This window comes from Anabrus simplex, chromosome 13 (assembly GCF_040414725.1).
Source record: "Anabrus simplex isolate iqAnaSimp1 chromosome 13, ASM4041472v1, whole genome shotgun sequence".
Taxonomy (NCBI): Eukaryota; Metazoa; Arthropoda; class Insecta; order Orthoptera; family Tettigoniidae; genus Anabrus; species Anabrus simplex.
Genome location: NC_090277.1, coordinates 10,542,276 through 10,563,922, shown reverse-complemented (window position 1 = coordinate 10,563,922; position 21,647 = coordinate 10,542,276). Strand labels below are relative to the sequence as shown.

The 21,647-nt window shown below is 39.0% G+C and overlaps 1 protein-coding gene across 2 annotated transcripts in view; it reads right to left on the bottom strand.

Annotated features, from left to right (window-relative positions):
• Nucleotides 1-780: 780 nt before the first annotated feature.
• LOC136884687 (zinc finger protein 596) overlaps nt 781-21,647 on the bottom strand; it is a 35,953-nt gene continuing 15,086 nt past the window's right edge. Inside the window, exons 5-7 of one of the 2 annotated variants that reach the window (XM_067156956.2) lie at nt 13,124-13,182; nt 5,256-5,323; nt 781-1,256 (exon numbers count right to left, since the gene is read on the bottom strand). In XM_067156956.2, coding sequence (XP_067013057.2) covers nt 1,228-1,256; nt 5,256-5,323; nt 13,124-13,182 — 156 coding nt within the window. In that variant the 3' untranslated portion in view covers nt 781-1,227. Of the gene's footprint in view, nt 1,257-4,478; nt 5,324-13,123; nt 13,183-21,647 lie in introns of those variants that run through there. The other variant, XM_067156953.2, reaches the window with a different exon arrangement.

The following is a 21,647-nucleotide window of genomic DNA, read 5'->3' as shown; positions in this document are numbered from 1 at the left end:
GTGGATTGCCTTACGACAGTTGTAAATTCAGCTAGAAGAGGGAACAGTCACCTCCCTTGCATCACTGAGAAGTAAACTCACAATACAAAATAATGTGAGAGAAAATTTCATATTCTGAACATTCACAGGTCAAGGTAAGACATGAATGTAGATAAAATTTATGAATTTGTGATTTTGACATCCATAAACAGTCTTCTTTAATTTAACCCAGGCAAGTTCAAAAGGTTTCACATTCAGGTAAAAAGCAACTTTGTGATTACAAAGGAAGTCGTTAATAAGACCCACACATTATCGTACATTTAAGCCAATCCTGCTATTTCCACTATGACTTGGTATTTGTCATCTATGTCTGGTGATGGTCTCTAGCATGACTGAAACTAGTTTCATCAAATATATGTAACTTTCTTCTGCTACGGGCTTTACGTCACACCGACACAGATAGGTTTTATGGGGACGATGGGATAGGAAAGGCCTAGGAGTTGGAAGGAAGCAGCCATGGCCTTAGTTAAGGTACAGACCCAACATTTGCCTGGTGTGAAAATGGGAAACCACGGAAAACCATCTTCAGAGCTGCCGACAGTGGGATACGAACCATGTAACTTTTTAAGGTTACAATAAACAGTATTGAACAGGTGGAAACCTCCAGCTTTTGTTCCATTATATTCGAAACAGCTGTATTCTAGAAACAACTGTTCTGCCGAACTAGGAATCCACATTATAAAACTTCAGCAAAATACAAAAAAAAACACAAAAGATTTCAGTGAACATCTCTAACTCTGAGGTTTTTCAGTACATTAACATTTTCCAGTTATTATTTACAAAACTTCCTTCAGTTGAAAATTTCCACAATGGACAAATCATAATGAAAGAAATGAAATTATAATCTTCGCCTACAGAAGTTTCGTTGATTACATTGCCATCATAATGTTTTTAAACTATAAGAGTTATAACACATAGCAATTATTTCTCGGTAATGAAATGGAACCTCATAAAGCTAACAAAGACATAATTTGTAGTTCCAGAACCTCTAAATTAAACTGCTTCCAAAACTTCACAATGAATCATGGAATATTCTTTCGAACTCCTATCATTTTGATGTCCTTCAGTCCAAATTTATCTTTATAATAAATTGTGGTTGGTTCATAGATAGCTTCTTTTCCCTATCAACATCTTCTGACTGGTTTGTGAAGATTTTTATATATCCCACTCCGTCTGATTCCTCGTAGGCTATGATATCAGTTCACTTACTGCTACACCTGAAACAGATAACTGTATGGAAATTTTGCCAAAATAGTCAATGTACAGACATACGATCATTACAATTATATTTATATAGACAGTTATATAATTCATTACATGGACCATCTGCTGAAAGGTATAAAGTGGCAGGGAGGGATTCAGTTAGATGGAAATGTAGTAAGCAGTCTGGCCTATGCTGACGACTTGGTCTTAATGGCAGATTGTGCCAAAAACCTGCAGTCTAATATCTTGGAACTTGAAAATAGGTGCAATGAGTATGGTATGAAGACTAAATTGATGTCAGTAAGTAAGAAATTCAACAGAACTGAATGTCAGATTGTTGATACAAAGCTGGAACAGGTAGATAATTTTAGCAAAACTACAGAAAGCGGTACTCAAGGTTTAGTAACACAAGCCACCGCTAGGTGGCGCATGCCAGTTCACTGTTGCACTAGTAGCACTGAAAGGGAGCGCCGAGAGGAACGACAATGCTGCCAACTTTTCGAGTTTCATATCCGTATTGAACGATTACACATTTACAGATAAGAAAGGGTTTCCACATTGTCAATACTATTTATTGCGAGGATTAGCTTACAGTACCGGTTTCAGCCCTAAATGGCCATCATCAGGTGCACATAAATACCTTTACATATATGTCAAGCATTAAATGATATTGCCCTTTCTAAAGGGAGATGACGTGAGGAAGACACATATCTGAGTGTGTCCAAATCGGGCATATTCAGTGTGAATTAATTACATGTTATGATTTTCGCTTTCAAGTAATTGAGTATAAAGCTATCTTCTTTAGGACTAGAATTTGTCTGTGAAATCTAACCTAAGCTTAAATCTAAGTTACAAATACAGTGAACACATTAAAATACACAGTATATATTAAAATTCATTAAAATAATTATAAAACCTTTCATAGATTTGAATGTGTGTGTCTCTCGTGTATCTTCATTCCCGTTTTTGAGTCCAAGGTTGTAAATAATTCAGTACTTGCGATCGTAGATGATGATGTGCTTCTCTTATGAATTCTTATTATTTACTTCAATGATGTCTTCACATGTATGTGTGATGAATAACTTCCATTATTAACAAATTCCGATTGTGTAGACAGAGTTAAGTATGTGCAGCTGTGATTGGAGTCTTATTCGTTAAGTTTGGAGGCAGATGATCTTGGTCATTCGTGTGTTTTTTCTATATGTTAAGTTGTTATGGTTGTTATGTTTATGGACGCTCTAAAACTTTTGACAGTGTTGGACATGCGCACCTCCAGATCACATTGCAGTCGGTTGGAGTGCCTGAAAAACTGACAAGACTCCTAATTGCTCTACAAGATGGAAATGTAACAGATACAGAACCGAAAACAGGGAACAAAACCCATCAAAATGAATCACAGCGTCCTTCAAGGCTCCCCTTTGTCACAGGCATTATTTAACATCGCTACCAATCATATTGAGGAAGAACTATCTGAAGATTCTTTACCAAGGAATTACGGTTACTCGATTACAAATGAGCAGCTTACCTCATAGAATGCGTTTCACTGTCGATATGGTAATATTTGGGAAAAACACCGAATCTGCTGCCGAACTAGCCAGGATCACCCCAGAAAGATTTAAGGAACTCGGCCTGAACATCAGCGCTTCAAAATCAGCTTGTCTTTCTATCAAGAAAGGTCAGCTAACGGAGGAGAATATAATCATAAACGACGACTGAAATTAAATCACAGTGCAACGGAAGTGCGATTCGTTATTTTGGTGTAAACTTCAGTAATGAACATAAACTGGATCCACAAGACGTACTTGACAAGATGCAAAACAAGATTGACACCCTTGTTAGCTGACCACTGCTGCCATCTGCCCAGAAATTTTCAATTATAAATAGTTCAATATCACCTACTCTTACTTACTAACTCCAAGTTACTCACCTAAACAAGATCCCTCAAACTTTTGTACCAGATGTAGATAAAATATTAAAGAGTGGAACTAATGAATTATTACAACTACCAGCAGACATCCCAGATCATATTGTGTACACCGAAAGGAGGTACAAAGGCCTCGGTTTGTTTCGTGCCACTTGGGAAGCCAAACTACAGCATATTAACATCTGTAATAAATTAACACTTGCAAATAACAGGGTACATTAATGCAACTAGGAACCTGGAACAAGAACATACAACAGACAGAGAATTTCAGTCATGGACGGAGCTGCCGCTCAACGGAACAGGCGTTGGACTCTTCCAGGAATACATGCCAGGGAACAAATGGATAAGACTTCACCAAGGCTTACCCTGTGCGGAATGGAGAGGGGCCATCAAGATGACAGCGAATGTGTGCGTTGTTCTATCCGTGCTGGGAAGGTCCCAGGACAACACTCTCAGTCGGCATTGCCAGAGAGAGCACGAAACTCTTGCCTATGTCCTGGGTGCCTCTCCTCATGGGGAGGTATTGAGAAAATACCGCCATCATACAATATGACATATGACCGCGTCCTTGCTGAGGGATCACAGTTTTACGGTGCAGGAAGAGGATTCTGGCCTAGCTACGGGCGGGAGTAACAGGCGTATTGACATGATAGCCTTTCAGCCAGCTAGCAAGCAAGGACTAATCTTAGATCCCACAATATGCTTCCAATCGCACGTTGGCCAGGCTGAAGAGGTGGACACCGAGAAGATGTCGATTTACCAGCCACCTGTGAACAACTATAATGACTTACTTCATTTAGACAATATATCTGTCCATGGACATGTGGATCGGAGCTCGAGGCACAATCGCTAAAATTCTTGTACAGCTGTGGGATTCTCTCGGTCTCAACTGGACACGACTTCACGACATCGCTATAACTGCAATACAAGCTCCAGTAACCATATTCCGCAGTCATCTATACAACATTTGAAGAACCATGCTTCATTCCAAACTTATTCCTGAGCCTTGCGATGGTTATTTCTATCTGGCAAACTAGCAAACTCACCAGTAACTTAGAAGACAAAATACTATTATTATTGTTATTGCTATTTTATTTGTATTCGAAATTATAAGATATGTAAATGTACACTCTTGTACTGGTTAAGTGTAAGAGAGTACCTTGAGACCTAACTTCGCCAGCAATAAAGGCATTATCTATCTATCTATCTATGTAGTCGACATACCTTGTCCTTGTGGCAGCCTCCTCATGGTGGAAGTTGTATAAAAAAATAAATACATTGATACAATATTTACCCAGCATGGGTTGCGATGTGAGCTTTATATGTACGTTCATTCTTCAATTCATTTCTACATGTTAACAAGGAAAAGACATTTTACTGTGTGTATTCTTGTGTCTACTTAGGTCGGATGACCTTCTGGAAGAATATCCACATATTGAACATGAAAATGGCCTCTCTTTACTGTGTATGGTATTATGAACTTTTAAGCTGGTCTGATTTTTAAAACAACCTCCACATATTGAACAAGAAAACGGCCTGCTTTTGGTATGTACATACTGGTGTCTTTTTAAATTTGAAGAGTGTCTGAAAGTACTGTTACATATCGAACAAGAGAGAGACTTAGGTTCATGATGGATTTCCTCATGACGTCTTAAATTATATTGTCTTCTAAATTCTTTTTTACAAATCAAACATGAGTAAAATTTGAATTTAACATGTATATTCTCATGCCGTCTCAGATCAAACGACCTTCTAAACGTAATTCCACATACAGAACAAGAGAAAGGCCTACTATCGCTATGTACGATATTGTGTTTTCTTAGCTCTCTAGTACTTTTAAAGGAACATCCACAAACTGAACAGATATGTGGGCGACTATCACTGTGAGTATACTGGTGCCTCTTCAAGTTCTTTGACCTTTTAAACGCCTTTCCACAAACTGGGCATTTAAATGGCATTAATGCTGAGTGAGTTACAAGGTGTCTTCTAAGATTATCTTTCAGAGGAAACTTCCTGTTACATACTATACAATAATGCGCATTCTCGTCTTTGTGAGCTTTCAAATGGCAGTTCAAAGTACTTCTCTTACGAAATGTCTTAAAGCAATGGATACAGGAATGCACCTTCCCTCCAGTCACTTCTGTAGGATGCTCCACACTGAAATATAAAAATAAAATTTTTCAGGAACAATAAATAGGACAATCCAGTTCAAATTCATTCTGTTGTTTGTCTATACTTTAGTACTACCTCTTCAAAATGAGGTCTGAGATGAGACGAGATGAATTTATTTTGCATGATTTTACTGCACTCCTGATGCCAACCATAGGAGCTAATGAACATGAAATGAATGATAGGGAATGAAATTGGATAACGATGTTGCAGGAATTGGAACTGCCTCGGAATTTTCTAACAAGAATCAGAAACTGCAGAAAACTATTCTCTGGATTCACATGTCCGAATATAGAGCTTGGCTCCACATCTGTAGCACATTAAAAAGCACAGGCAATCTGCTCGGCATTTAGAAAAATATATAAAGGAAACAATTATGTTTATTATCCTGTTTCAAACTATAATATATATTATTTAAAATTGTGCCAAAACAGAATTTGCATTTGTCTGTGCGTGAGGTGGGGTATGTTCAAGACATCCATCCGATTATTCTGTAAAATTATGTCTGATATAAAGAACTTGGCTGAACTCTGTCCAGAGAGTTAATTTCCATATGCATGGTTCCAAAATGCACAATAAGAATTTTAACACTGTTATGGTAAATTGGCTTAGGAAGGCATTCCTCACACAAGACCTCTTCTGTAGGTGGGCAAAAATGCAGGGATGACACTGTAGCTCTAAGCATTCACTTAATTCCTGTGGATGATTAAAGATTGTATATTACTCAAAAGAAACCTGCAGTGGATTTTAAATTCAAACTTGCCTCCATTAACTTATTTTGGTTAATTTTCAAGTAGGGCCAGTGAGGTATCAATCAGGAGTTCCTGGAATAAATGTGATGATATTGTATCCATTTGTTGATTGCAATTAACAGTTGAGAATCAATGCACCTCTTAATAGATACTGAATACCTATTCCTCCAGGAGAATGGCAATGGATGACCAGGCAGTGTGAAGATGTGGGATTAATAAGAGTGCACCATTAACACAGATATTCACAAAATCCCCAAATGTGAGCACAATTTGAAAATCCTCGTGGTAGTGCCACTTGTACTTTTCCGGCACCTGGTATGGTGTGTCGGATATGTAATTTTGTGATGCGATATCTTTCTTTATACATGTTTAGGCCCCACTGCAGTTTGTATTTCATATACTTTTCAGGCATTCTGTACCGTTTCCTGAAGTCACTTGCATGAGCCCAGTGGTCACGTGTGCATTTAAAACAACTGATTCAAATATCAATAACCTCTAAAAAGAATTATTGGTGGATGCCAGTTAGCTTCAATATATACTGAATTCCAGCAAATCAATCATGTGTATGTCATTGAATCTTCCTGCTAGTTGCCTTTACAACATGGATACCATAATGTACTCTCCCTCACTGTTTCTTTCAGAGCAGACATATTCTTTGAACTGGGTTCCCTTGACCATTTTGGTAAGCCAAACCAATGGATCCAGGTTGCCCTGATGTATCCCTGTGATGGCAGGTTGTTGCAAGCATCAGAGCTAAATGAGGGCATTTTGGTAAGCCATCCCAATGGATCCAGGTTGCATGATGTATCTCTGTGATAGCAGGCTGTTGCATGCATCAATGCTAAGTGAAGGCATTTTGGTAAGCCATCCCAATGGATCCAGGTTGCATGATGTATCCCTGTGATGGCAGGCTGTTGCATGCATCAATGTTAAATGAAGGCATTTTGGTAAGCCAACCCAATGGATCCAGATTGCCCTGATGTATCTCTGTGACAGCAGGCTGTTGCATGCATCAGAGCTAAATGAGGTCATTTTGGAAAGCCAACCCAATGGATCCACGTTGCCCTGATGTATGCCTGTGACGGCAGACTGTTGCATGTGTCACAGCTAAATGTGGGCATTTTGGTAAGCCAACCCAATGGATCCAGATTGCCCGGATGTATCTCTGTGATAGCAGGCTGATGCGTGCATCAATGCTAAATGAAGGCATTTTGGTCAGCCAACTACATGGATCCAGGTTGCCCTGATGTATCTCTGTGACGGCGGGCTGTTGCATGCATCAGAGCTAAATGAGGGCATGTTAGTAAGCCAACCCAATTGATCCAGGTTGCCCTGATGTATCTCTGTGATGACAGGCTGTTGCATGCCTCACAGCTAAATGAGGGCATTTTGGTAAGCCAACCCAATGGATCCAGATTTCCCTGATGTATCACTGTGACGGCGGGCTGTTGCATGCATCAGAGCTAAATGGGGGCATTTTGGAAAGCCAACCCAATGGATCCAGGTTGCCCTGGTGTATCCCTGTGACGGCGGGCTGTTGCATGCATCAATGCTAAACGAAGGCATTTTGGTCAGCCAACTAAATGGATCCAGGTTGCCCTGATATATCTCTGTGACGGTGGGCTGTTGCATGCGTCAGAGCTAAATGAGGGCATTTTGGTAAGCCAACCCAATGGATCCAGGTTGCCCTGATGTATACCTGTGATGGCAGGCTGTTGCATGCGTCAATGCTCAATGCTAAACGAAGGCATTTTGGTAAGCTAACCCAATGTATGCAGGTTGTCCTGATGTATCCCTGTGATCATGGGCATTTGCATCTGTCAGAGCTAAATGAGGTCATTTTGGTAAGCCAACCCAATGGATCCAGGTTGCCCGAATGTACCCCTGTGATGGCGGGCTGTTGCTTGCGTCAGAGCTAAATGAGGGCAATTTGAACATTTCTTGTGGTATGTTGGTACATTCTGCTTTTCCGCTTTTCCCATGATTAATGTACTAAGTAGAGTTGTAATGAATGAGGTCTAACAAGGAAATGAAGAATTCCTGTACCCACTTTCATGTAAGATATTTTTTCTCTCCATTGGAGGAAAGTATCCTGATAGTTTACAGAATATAAATCTCATGTTTAATCTGTATTAACGGTTGAACTTTTTACAAATTGAAAAACTGTATTTAATTATCCTTCTAATCAATAAATGACATACATCTAGTTAAGGTGAGTTTCCGATTAGACATGTTTAAAACCAAACGTACTTCATCCTCAGTACAATCCATTATAATAATATAAAAAATTAGACACATGACTGTTTACAGTGCTCATTAAAAATTTTCTTTAAAAATCATGATGAAATTAAAATATGAGGTAATGGTCATTATACAAGTTTTTGTGCTGAAGGCCTTCCTCGTTGCCCCTTGATGCAGTTCAAATATATCTGTATACTGTTGACTCCCAATTATTGTGTTAAGTAAGTTTTGTAAATAGGCACCTTCAATTTTGTCACAGTTGCTCAGAAGGCATTCTGAAGGTGTTCATCCACTTCTGAAAGATTTTGTCTTTGTTAGCAAGCTGTTTTACAACATTTCTCCTACCTACAATTAGACTATCAAAAGACAAATGTGCACCATGCTACTGACTTCTCGCAATTATGTTCCTACTATATAAGTAGATGATTGTGTGAAAAATATTTACTACATCTCACTCCACAGTTCATGGGAGAACAAAATAAATTAATAACTTCTGACTGGAAAGCAAAATACAAGCAAGTCTCACGAATTATTCAGCATCCTCACAGATCCCCAGCCAAGCAAAACTGAATTCTCCTGAAGCTTACAGCTTGCTCCCCATAGGTGTAATTGACCCTGTGATGTAGAATAACTCACTTTCCCCAAATAGCCTCCTGTGGCAACAGTTCTTGTGTGTGTAGGAAATAACATTCCGTAAACAGAGGAAGACAAAAAACTCATTTCAGGCCTGGGATAAAAGTGGTCATACTGAGCAATAACAGCAAAAAACTGCAATGAGATGAGTGATGTGTTATTATACAGGTTACATCAAAACTCAATTGCAAAACTTCACCAAAGGATTCCTTGTATTGAGAGAATAACAAAACAGTACAACATGAGTTCAGAACAGCATAATTACAAAGTTATCTGACTTTTTCTTGGCCACCACACTCACCTGACTTAAACTCCTTGGGGACGCGCGAAGTCTGCTGTGTATTCAACTGCTATTGTTGGTGAGCCAACTCTCTGTATGCACACTATTACAGTTTTGATCATAGTAGGCTGTCAATGTGAAAACGAGTTAAGTCCAGTATTCAGGCAGGGAGGTCACTTCCAACATTTCATCCGATACATCAACAGTGTTTAAGCTGGTGTAACAGATGTATCCAGGGTAACAGTACTGGGAGCCTGATATTGTTGAATTGCACTAATGTTTAAAAAGGCAGAATGATTCTGTATTAACCATTTCCAGACTTATGAATATTTTTTTGTTTCCTTTCATTATGAGGAATCCATTCCTAAAGTTATGCCATTGAGTATTGTCACGCTCTATATACATTTAATAGAGTGAAAATTGCATCAGGTCAGGAGTGATCCTGCTACCGTATGCGACAGTAGATGGTACTACCTGCGACTGTCTGGCTGAGGGTTGGGCGGCCGACACCAAACCCGACAAACTAGGGGAAGACCAACAGCTATGGGTGGAGGAGTTTGCCCGTAGAAGGTTTGATCAGACCCTTGTGTAGGAAATGACATATAAATTCATCAGCTGCTGCCCTGCAGTGAGGTAGGGGACTGCCAAAGGCTAAGGGAGAATACCCCTGACAGAAAATCCCCAGCAGTGTTAGCCTTAGCAAGTCAACTGAAGGGTTATATCGACTGCTTTCAACTACAAAACGAGCCTCAGAACGCAAAAATACCAGATAGACACATCTTCTCAAACATCTGCAATGTATGATGACCATAAGGCTGATGTTCAAGTACGATGTTCTGAGAAGCAGCCCAAAAGAAAGAGTCCTAAACACAGAATTGGAACATTAAATATCCTGACCCTGACTGGCAGAAGCGAGGAGCTTATAGATATGATGGAAAGGAGGAACCTCGGTATTCTTGGCCTGAGTGAGGCAAAGTGGAAGGGAAGAGGAACAAGAAAGCTAAGAAAAGAATACAAACTACATTGGAATGGAAATAAAACAGAAGCCAAAAATGGTGTAAGTTTTATATTAAGAGAGGACATTGATGTCATCAGTGAGGTAATATATGTTAATGAAAGAATTATTAAGTTGAACATCTCTCTTAACAAGAGTGTGCTGACAGTAGTCCAGGGGTATGCCCCACAGACTGGCTGTAATGAAGAGGAAAAATAACAATTCCAAACTGATTTAGAAGAAGCTATAGAAAGAGAGGAAAATATCATAGTAATGGGAGATCTAAATGCTCAAGTTGGATCAGACAGGCTTGGATATGAAAATGTACTAGGTCCACATAGTTATGGAGACAGGAACCCAGAAGGAGAAAGTCTTCTAGATCTCTGTGTAAGGAATGGCTTGAGAATAAACAACAGTTGGTTTCAGAAGCAGCTAAGTCATAAACTAACAAGATACAGTTGGAATGGAGATACTAAAACTCTGATAGATTATTTTATATCAGACAATGAAGCAGGAACGAAACGACCATATACCAAGTGAAAGCCTGGACAGTGACCACAGACTTCTTCTCACAACAATAAAGCACATTGAAATTTATAGACCTCAGAAATACAGGAAACCAAAAATCAAGGTATGAGAGCTAAAGAAGGCATAGAAACAAGTTGAATACACAAAAAAAAGTGACCAATAAATTACCATCAGATGCATTACAAGAAGGCAACATCGAGTGGACTAGGTTCAAAGAAAGCATTGTCGGAGCTGCAGTAGAAGTTTGTGGTGAAACTAATAGCAAAATGAAGGCAAAAGAAACTCCTTGGTGGAACGATCGGGTGAAGATGGCTGTGAAAGCGAAAAATGAAACCAGGAAAGCCAGAGACAAAGAAATGCAGAAAGGAAGTCAAAGGAATGAATCTTGAGTAAACGAACTGCAGCAGAAATACAGAGATCAGAAGCTACGAGTAAAGAAAATTGTGGCTGAAGAAAAACAGAAAGCTTGGACTGATTTCACAGATAAACTAGAGCAAGACAGCAAAGCTAATTCTAAACTACTTTACCGAACAATACGAAATATAAGAGACAATGAATACATACAGCAATACAGGAACCAGATGGTAACATAGTTAGGGAAGAGACAGAAATAAGAAAGATCATGAAATCCTATTTTGATAATTTATACAACAGTACTGGGAAAGACTCCAATGATGTAACCACACACGTCAGTTTAAGCTGCAATGATGAGCCTGAGCAAGAGAGCCCGCCAATATGGAAGGAAGTAGAGACGGCCCTCAATAGTATGCCCAAAGAAAGATCAACAGGATTTGATGAAGTCAGCGCAGATATGATCAAAGCAACTGGTGCAATAGGAATACAGTGCCTTTATAGAGTAATTAATGCAATATGGAAGGATAGGAAAGTCCCAGATGATTGGAAAAAGGGAATAATAATACCTCTCTTCAAGAAAGGAAGCCAGAAGAAATGTAGCAATTATAGAGGGATCACTTTATTTTCTCATGGTTTGAAAATATTTGACAAAATACTTGAAAAAAGGCTAAGGAAAATAATAGAACCACAATAGAACAATATGGATACAGAGAACACCGACCAACTACTGATCTCATATTTGCACTTAGAATACTGTTACAAAAGCATTGGGAGAAGGGGAAAGACTTAACACTAGCGTTTTTCGTTCTCGAAAAAGCATTTGATAGTGTTCCAAGGAAGACTATATGGGAATGCTTAAGAAAGAAAAATGTACCCAAAGGGCTTATCCAGAAAGTTAAAATGCTTTACGAAGACTGCTGCAGTTGCGTACAGATAGGAAACGGTAATTCTGATTGGTTCCAAACCACTAAAGGAGTGCAACAAGGCAGTACTCTTTCACCCTTACTTTTTATCACTGTCATGGATGAAGTCATGAAAGAAATTAAGCAGAAGAACACTATGGACATCAATGCTTTTGCATTTGCATTTCCAGATGATGTAGTAATTTGGGGAAATACAGAGAAGGAAGTCCAAGAGAGGCTGAACACCTGGAATGAACATTTGAAAGCACATGGATTAACAATAAATAAATCGAAAACTGTTACTATGTCTGTCAACAGACAAAAGAAGAAAGGAAAAATAATGCTGGAAGGTATGCAGCTGGAAACAGTAGACCAATATAAATATCTTGGGTGCATCATTTCAAGTGATAACAGAATACAGCATGAGATTAACAACCGCATTCAAAAATCAGCTCAGTTTTACCATCAAGTTCAGAACCTCCTCTGGAATAAACAAGTTCCCTTAAGATCAAATCAGATTCTATTCTAATCATACTTCACCCCCATAATAACATATGGCCTAGAAACCTGCACAACAACCCAACAAGTGGATAGCAAACTACAAGTCGCAGAAATGAAGTTCCTACGAACTATGATACAGAGGACATAAGGGGACAGGGTAAGGAATGAAAGAATAAGGGAGGAAGTTGGTGTGTACCCATCCCTGAATGAAAAAGTGACAAGGGCCCGTTTGAAATGGTTTGGCCATGTAAAACGAATGGACGATAGGACAGCAAAACAATGGCTACACACAGTCGTGGCCGGAAAACGACCGGTAGGAAGACCTAGGAAGAGATTGCTAGACCAAGTGAAAGAGGACATAGGAACAAGAGGAGTCAGCTGGGATGTCCTCTTGAGAGAATAGTGGTACATGGATAGACAGAAGTGGAGAGTGCTCGTATACCATACCCGGGCAACTGGAGTGGAAAACTGATGATGATGAGAGTGGAAATTGGGACTTCAAATTCACGAAGGACTAAGCCAGAAAATATCTTACCGAGTAACACACTAACAAGGTGTCACTAAACACACATGAAGTATATTTTATTTATTATATTCACTTACACATGTATTGTGTTTACCAGAAACTTGAATGCTGCATCCTGTATTTCTTTCTTCTCATCCTGTGGAGAGAAAAATTGTATTATTATATTCACTTACACATGTAATGTATCTACCAGATGGTTATGTGCTTCATCCTATTTCCTTCTTCACATTCTGTGGATAAAACATTTTTGTTATAATCATTTACTCATATAACTTGTACCAGATATACTTTCTGCAGGGTCTGGGTCTTCACATATAATGCAAAAAAAGATTATTACATTCAGTCTCAACTTGTACAAATCTAAACTAATATTGTAGAGAAAGTTTGTTTGTTAAAAGTGTAATTCCATGAACCACTCAGCTTATTTGTTCCAGATTTTTATGGGCAATATGCACGTAAACTTTTGCAAATGATGATCAAGTTGAAATAACTGTGCAGGAGAGATGCTTAAGAGAGAATACGTTGTCTAAACTATTATAGATACATCAAACTCATATCGGTGGAACGTGTAGCTGTTACGGCTTCAGCAGGCACACTAGAGTATGAAGTAAAGCACTGCTAATTTTTTCAACACTGTAGCCTTTCTAAGGCTGAATGCTTGTCTGCTATTCTTGCAGTGTGAGCTTAGTAGTTGGATGTGACATTTGGAGTCTCTGTGAGGGCACCTGGATGACTCTATTGTTGTTTCAATTCAGAATGAGTCTCAGGCTGGCTACAATATTCCACATGCGCCTGAATGTAATTGAATATATAGTAGTAATCTGACTGTTCAAATGATTTCTTGCTTGGATATATTAATAAATTGATATAATCGGATGCACTTGGGCGATGTTGTCTTCTATATTGCTGATGTGCTGTTCTGTTCTGACCCCGTTCCGATCTTACATCTGCACCCACTCCTTGCCTGGCCGGTTCCCACGCCAAGGAAACATGTAAGGACTCTACCACAGCATGCCTACTCATGCACCCTGACACCATAGTCTTTGGCTGTGGACTGATTATACACACACCAACTCTCAATATAGCGGGAGGCAACCTGGTATCTCAGGGTACATAGAGTTTCTGACCCCTCAAAGTGGATTTCGGCTGTGATGAATGCCCTTGCTGCCCAGACTCTGCCCAGTCATCTTTCCTGCTTTCACACATTTTTTTACAATTTCCTTTACATCGCACTGACACAAATAGGTCTTATGGCGACAATGGGATAGGAAAGGACCAAGAGTTGGATGGAAGCAACTGTGGCTTTAATTAAGGTACAGCCACAGCATTCACCAGGTATAAAAATGAAAAACCCCAGAAAATCATCTTCAGAGCTTCCAAAAGTGGGGTCTGACCACTATTTCTCAGATGTGATCTCACAGCTGTGCACCCTTAGCAACATGACCAACTCGCCCAGTCAATCAAACACCATTTCAATGACTGAACATGAACCTTACCTCAAGATTCATAATTTTTTTTTTCTAAGAATAAAATTCTTAAATATTTACTGTTTCTTTTAGAGCTCTAAAACTTAGGAGGGAGAGATTGGTGATATTAGTAGGGCTCTCTGTGATTTTCAATTGCCTTGCACCTTCCCACTGCTCTGCTATCTACCAACAACTATTTGAACTTTACCATGTCAACGAAGTTAAATGTATTTTCATAAGATGTCTTAACTGGTGATTCCTAGTACCACCTATTGTGCAGAAGTGTAATTAACTTGATTGAGATTTCTTTAAGGTTCGATAACCTGATTTCCTTGGAGTTGTTTATGATTTATTTCGGAGTTGTCACTACTGTCTTAAGCTTTGATCAACCAATCTGATTAGTGCATCGATATAAAGTTTCACCAATCACATCTTTGTTTGAGAACAGTCAGCCAAACCCTTTTATAAATCCACGAGTTCTGAGCTGAAGGAAGTCAATCGTGATGGGGGCTGTAAGAGTGCTGCATTAACAGAGAAAGTCTCCTTTAGAACTGATGTTGGGGCTGGAGGCTAACATAAGATAATCTAACCATATGAACTGTATATGGGTGTGACAAAGGGACGATTCCAGTGTTTCCCTTTAGCATGTAATGGTTAGGTCAATCTGGCTGCCTGCGGACTTTACGTAACCCACGACTGTGTACTCTCATTTCCTTCATTCACACTGTTTCCTGGTGACTAAAGGTAAGGGTGTATTCTGCCCGAAGGCAGGTCCGAACCTCTGCAGAGGTGTACCTGAGGCAGAGTTTACGTATGGTAGGGTGGCCAGTTCCTTTCCGCTCCTCCATTCCCTTGTCCCCCACCAACAGCTCATGGCAACCCATTCTAATCTTGACCATGCCCAATTTTGCTTAACTTTGGAGATTACACGGGATCTGGCATTTCAACATGGCTATTGCTGTTGGCTCTGGTGACTAAGTTTCTGTTTTATAAATTTTTTCCCATTTCAGACTTCAACTTGTAATTTCTTAGTTACCAAAAAGCATGGCCTAACCTCTATGTCATTGGACCATAAGTCCTACTAGGTTTTATCAAATGTCATGTCCTAGGAGTACTTGAGCAGATTCAGTCTCCACATTCATTACTGGTCTCGGCATTTTCATTTCTTTCCTTGGCCACGTAGTTGCTAGTTGACTGTAGAAGGGAGCGGATGTGTTTGTTCAGCGATGAGTATTTCCTTGTCAGCTTGGCACGCGGCAATTGGGATATGGGAAAGCAGGAAGGGGGTTGCAAAGTGTGTACTAGAATGCAGACCTGCAGCAGGCAGTTACCCGATAAGTGTTATATTACTGACACTCATTATTATTACATTACTAGTTATAGGAGGCTTGGAGTTAGCTTCAGAAGTCATGGTGAACATGAAAGTTAATATATAGGATGTAAGAGGAACTTAAGATCTGGTGCTAAGTGTGATACGTACAGAATGTGGTATCACTTCAAGTGTGTAAGCTGCAGAACCTGGACAGTGATAAGAAAAGAATGCCATGTTATATGGGTTTCATTAATGGGAATATGAATAGCAACAAAGCAAATATTGGAGAAGAGATATGCGGCTATTCACCTTTTAACACAATACAAGTAAAATGTAGGTTTCATGTCTTGTGATAATGTATTGTGTAAGGGATTTTAACCCATTCGCCTCACATTTAAATACCGCTCTACGGCCATCGTCATCACACTATTATTTAGAAAATCATACAAAACCAACCAGTAAATATTCCTTTCTGAAAATTTGCATGCATGATAAAGAAGTAATAAACTTACCAGTGCCACTATTTTAGTACGTCTGCCGGGTGTGGTACACCTCAAAACATTCTTCTAAGTGAAAAGCTATGCCACACTTTTTGCACTGCCAGCAACTTTCACTTCTTTTATCCTGGTTGTAGCACACAACACACCTTCTTGTGACTTTTGATTTCATCTCTGTAGGGGAATAAGCATGAGAGAGTGGGCCCATGATTTAGCTTGTAATCTGGTGGGAGTGGTGCTCGCTGAAGTTCGACCTCGAACCAAGTACTCAGTCTCTAGTAGCTGCTGTGCAATGCTAGTTCTGAAGTCAATATAGCTCCTCTTTCTGTTAGCAGCGATCTTGTGATACACAGTGAAGGAATTGAAAATACACATATCAGAAGGTAAAAGAATATTTTCCTATACCCTTTCACTGTGTGTCGCATGATGGGGAACAGAGCTGTAACCTGATCCTGAAGGTCAACACCACCCATCCCCTTCTGGTATTCAAGGCCACACTTGGGCTTTATCACTTCTTCCCTCGGGGTTTGTCCTCTCTTTCGCCCGAGTTTGCCTGTCCCTGTGTTTAGTGGTGAGAAAACAAACATCCTTGTTATCTTTCCACTTCACACACAACATACTGTTGGCAGCCCACATCTCATACTCTCCACGTCTTACTGATATCGCGAGGCATGTCTTTTCAGTTCTGTCTAACAGTTCCAATTATATTCATCTGCTTGTCGTGCAGCCTTTTGAATAAATCTGGGGAAGAATACCAGTTATCTAAAAACCAATGTATGTCCTCGGCCTAACAAGGGTTCACACATGTTGAGCACGATGTTTGTACTTCCTGGCAGACTTGGATCTGTTACATCATCACCTACATAAATTTTGAAAGACAGACAGTAGCCTGAACTTGATTGACAAATTTTGTAAATTTTTATTCCAAACCTAGAACGTTTAGACATAATACATTGACATAGACCTGCTGTTATTTCTTGATGATGCCACTCTTTGATCTGTGGAGAATATTAGATCTGTGCGAAGTGCGATGTTAGGCGATTCTATCATACGGCATATAGGACAGGAAAATATCTCAGCGAAAGTGATGTGCTTGTCAGGAATTTGAGCAGAAGAGTTGAACAGGAAAATAGGGGATGAATGCAATGGGAATGAGGAAGTAGTAATTCGTCACATAGGATCTAATGATTTAAAAAGGTAGCAATACTGGATTGGGTAAGTTTCTTAGACTGTTGCAGGTAAACTGTGTAAGTATTCGTAATAAAATCACAAAATTTGAAAACTCAGTAGATGCGAGTGATGCTGATATAAATGTGGGAATGGAAAGCTGGTTACTGGACAATATATATAATTCAGAACTATTTAAGTAAAAATTACTGATATTTAGATGGGATAGTGGGCCAAAATGATGGGGAATTTTCATTTGTGTTAGGTCAGAGCTAAGCAGAACATTAAAAAGGGTCCCCAATGACTGCAAAATAATTGGGCTGGAGGTAAATAATGCACTCAATAAATAAAATATAATCATTTTTGGAGCCTATCACCCACCAAAATCAGGTTTAAACAACTATCAGATACGGGAAAATAACTATAATTGCAGGGGATCTAAATCTATCGTCAGTAAACTGGGCTGGGTCAACTACACAGTGGCTATTGCAGGGAGATGTTAACTTACCGTATTTACGCGAATAATCCCCACATATATTTAAAAAAAAAACTGAGGCACTAAATTGGTGTGCTGGTTTTATTTGCGTGAATGTTGACAACACGCTCCTGGCTCTTAGTTTTTGATAATGAATGTACAGTTATGCCTTTGTGTAACCACACATGGCAGAAAACAGCCCCCAAATGTCATATTTAAATGGAAAACTATTAAGACTTCCAATTTATAAACTGCTTTTACATTAAAAAAAGTATTTTACACAGCAATGTAAATTCAAAATTTCTCTGTCATGATAGAATGTGTCTTCTGGAATGTGCAGGGGTAGCTTTCCACACTTTCACTCACTTTGGTGAACACTGGCGATTCTCTTTGGTGATGCCGACAGTTGGTGAAAAAGCATAGCTCATAATTACACAGCAAACAATATTTTCAATGCCAATGAAACTGCATTGCTTTCTTATGCTTAGCCCAAACAGACTTTTTAAAGGGAGATGAGGTCACTGTACTGTGTTGCGATGCAGATGGAAGTGAAAGTCTTCATCCCCTCTTCATGGGAAAGTTTGGCAGGCCACAATGTTTTAAGGGCGTCGGGTAATTTCTGTGCAAATACAAGGCATCTAAAAATGCATACAATTCAGTAATCCAATGAATAAAGTACTTGCACAGAGGAGCCAGATAGACTTCTCGTCTTTGAATTTTTTCCTTTTTTCTTTCATTACGTGTGGTTACGTTTGTCAGTGTGTTATCCAAGTGCATTATTTGAACACTCTAAATGCACCTTGTCGGATACACTTTGGAAATAGTTCTTTTCCATTGCATTTGAAAGTTTTAAACTGGGAATCAATGTTAAACGCATGCAGCAATATTTTTTGATGCAGCAAGGGTTGGCATTTCTGAAGTACGAGTTGGTGGTTAATTCGAAATCACGTAATTCAAAGTCCAATTTTTGTGTCCCAAGGACTTCAAATTAACAAGGTTTTACCATATCTGAGTTCGCTGGTGTGTCTGTTTCAAATGTTTACATTGCACGGAAAAGAATTATCCATCACCGGTCGTGTTAATATCTACATAAAGGAAAGACCGTGTGTGAAAATTATTTTAGACGTGGTGTGTAACGAATTTGTAAGTGATTTAGGAGAGGATAGTTGTGATGCAAGAGACAACAAATCTTTCGATCTACAGAGAATTGAGCCTACAGCAAGTTCAGATTAATGAAATACCTATGCCTACTTGATAATTTTCATGGCAAATATATTTTATAGAAGTGATAATGTATTTCTCAAATATGTTTGGGCAAAGCAGCTACATCCATAAATTTACACATTCATAATTGCGTTAAGACCACGTGGACATCGTGGAGTGATATGAAATGTTTGTTTAGGCCTAGGTTACACCTTCAATGGAAGGAACTTTAGTTCATTTAATTTTTTTCAAAATGAGCCGTCCTAAAATCAGGATGTAGGGATTATTCGCATAAATACAGTACTAGTGTGGAATAATGGCCTTTCCCAAGTTGTTACAAAGAACACATGTAAAAGAGCACTTCTAGATTAGTGACCACAGTGCAGTGGTACTCGATCTCTCTTGGGGAACTTGTAATACAAGGTGTGTGGGAATTTGTAAGAATATTTGGTGCTATGTGACTCCCTAGATTTTCAAAATTATTTCAGGTTGTGCTATAGTAATTGGTTAAAGGAGGGCAAGGGGATGGCTAACATTTGGGAGAATTTCAAACCCATTTTAAATAATGCACTGAATAAATTCATTCCCAAAATATAATTAGGGAAAATTCAGATCTTCTGTACTACACCGTGAATATTAGGAAGCTAAAACTTAACACTAGGAGAATGTTCAACAGAAGAAATAACGATACGTGCAAAGCGGAATATAGAAGCTTGAAGAAGCATTTGCTAGCAGAAAAGAACATGACTGAAGAGAAATATCTTGATAATATCCTAAATGAAAATTGAAATTTCCGGAAACCCTTTTTTAAACATATACACATACTGAAAGGAGAGGACAAGTCAATTCCTTTTCTTTGTGTAGGAGAGGATTTATTGGCAAGAACAGATACAGATAAAGTGGAAGCATTAAATAAACACCACGGAAAACTTTTTAGTGATGATGATGATGCTTGTTGTTTTAAGGGGCCTAACATCGAAGGTCATTGGCCCCTGAAAACTTTTTAATCTGGCAGCATAGTTATTCAGGGATCATTTTCAGAAAACTAACAATGATTTCCAAATTAAACATTCATTATTGCATAAATATCCAATGGCCGTAGCAGTGTGAAACACTGGGTCCCATGAGATGTCCAACGTTAAGCAACAATTGGTGTGGTCGATTTGGATGGGTTGCCATGCATTTTTGGTGGGGAGTAAGTCAATGGAGGAGCAGAAAGGAACTGGCCACCCTACTGTTCGTAAACTCTGGCTCAGGCACACCTCTACAGAGGTTCAGACCTGCCTTCGGGTGGAATACACCATTATCTTATTGTGTAAAGTTCTCTCCAAACTCAGAAAAAAGAAATCCCGTGGGCCAGATTCTATTTCCGGAGAGACACTTAAACTCGAGGTATGAGGCGATCCTACCATACTTTAATAAGAATCTTTAACATATCCCTTAAAAATACAAAGGTTCCTGATGATCGGAAATCGGCCATTGTAGTTCCTATTCACAAAGGGGGTAACAAGAGCAAACTTAAATAACCACTGACCAGTAAGTTTGATGTCAATCGTATGTAAATAAATGGAGCAATTAATAGTAGATTATTTGAGTTAACCCGCCAGTGGTCGCTACGATGAACGTAATGCGAGTGGTCGCACGTTGAACAAAATGCTCATGGTATGATATGACGGGTTTACATATTAAATACCAATCTATTCCAAGTGTAAATGTATTAGCACATTAAATGAACATAAGAATAAATCCCATTGGTTATAAAAAACAGTAAATATTACAAATAAAGTTAAAATAGTAATAAATCTCAAGTGGTTATAACTGTATCTGGAAAAAACAATTCCCAAATTTCTAAAATAGTGTGTGCATCTTTTGCAATGCCCTTTACACAAGGAGGAGGAGTCACTCTATTTTCAACACAAATACGTGAGTGTCGATTTTTCCTTGGTGGATGTCTGCCCCACTTTGTCACCTTATCCTTCAATACATAAACATTGTCACTAAACATGAAATTATCATTTACCTCCAACATATGTTGTTCACCAGCTATAGATTTTTCTCCACGTACGGTACCATCAGCACGTTCTTCTGGCACGGACTGTTCATTATCCGTAGTATGTTCACTGTGTTCACTTTCACAGTCCCAGTCACTGTTTTTGCCCTCAAATTGATAACTAGGAATTTCATCAAACTAAGCTAAATAGTCACGACTTGAAGCCATTGTCAGGCACTAATTACACAACACATGAATAAAATAAGTTGCAAAGAACTGTTTCAACTATGAAACAACACACAACAATAGCAAAACTATTACACACACACAAATTAGTGCAAACGTGACTGGTCGCGCGTGAAGCAAAAGGCTCACCCTTGACGGCCAGTGATAATTTCTCCTTCACTGTGCCTTCTCAAGGTCACAGATGTGTGTTTCAATGCATCCGTTCTTCTCACAAAACTGCAGTGCGAAGGTACACCAGGGCTCAA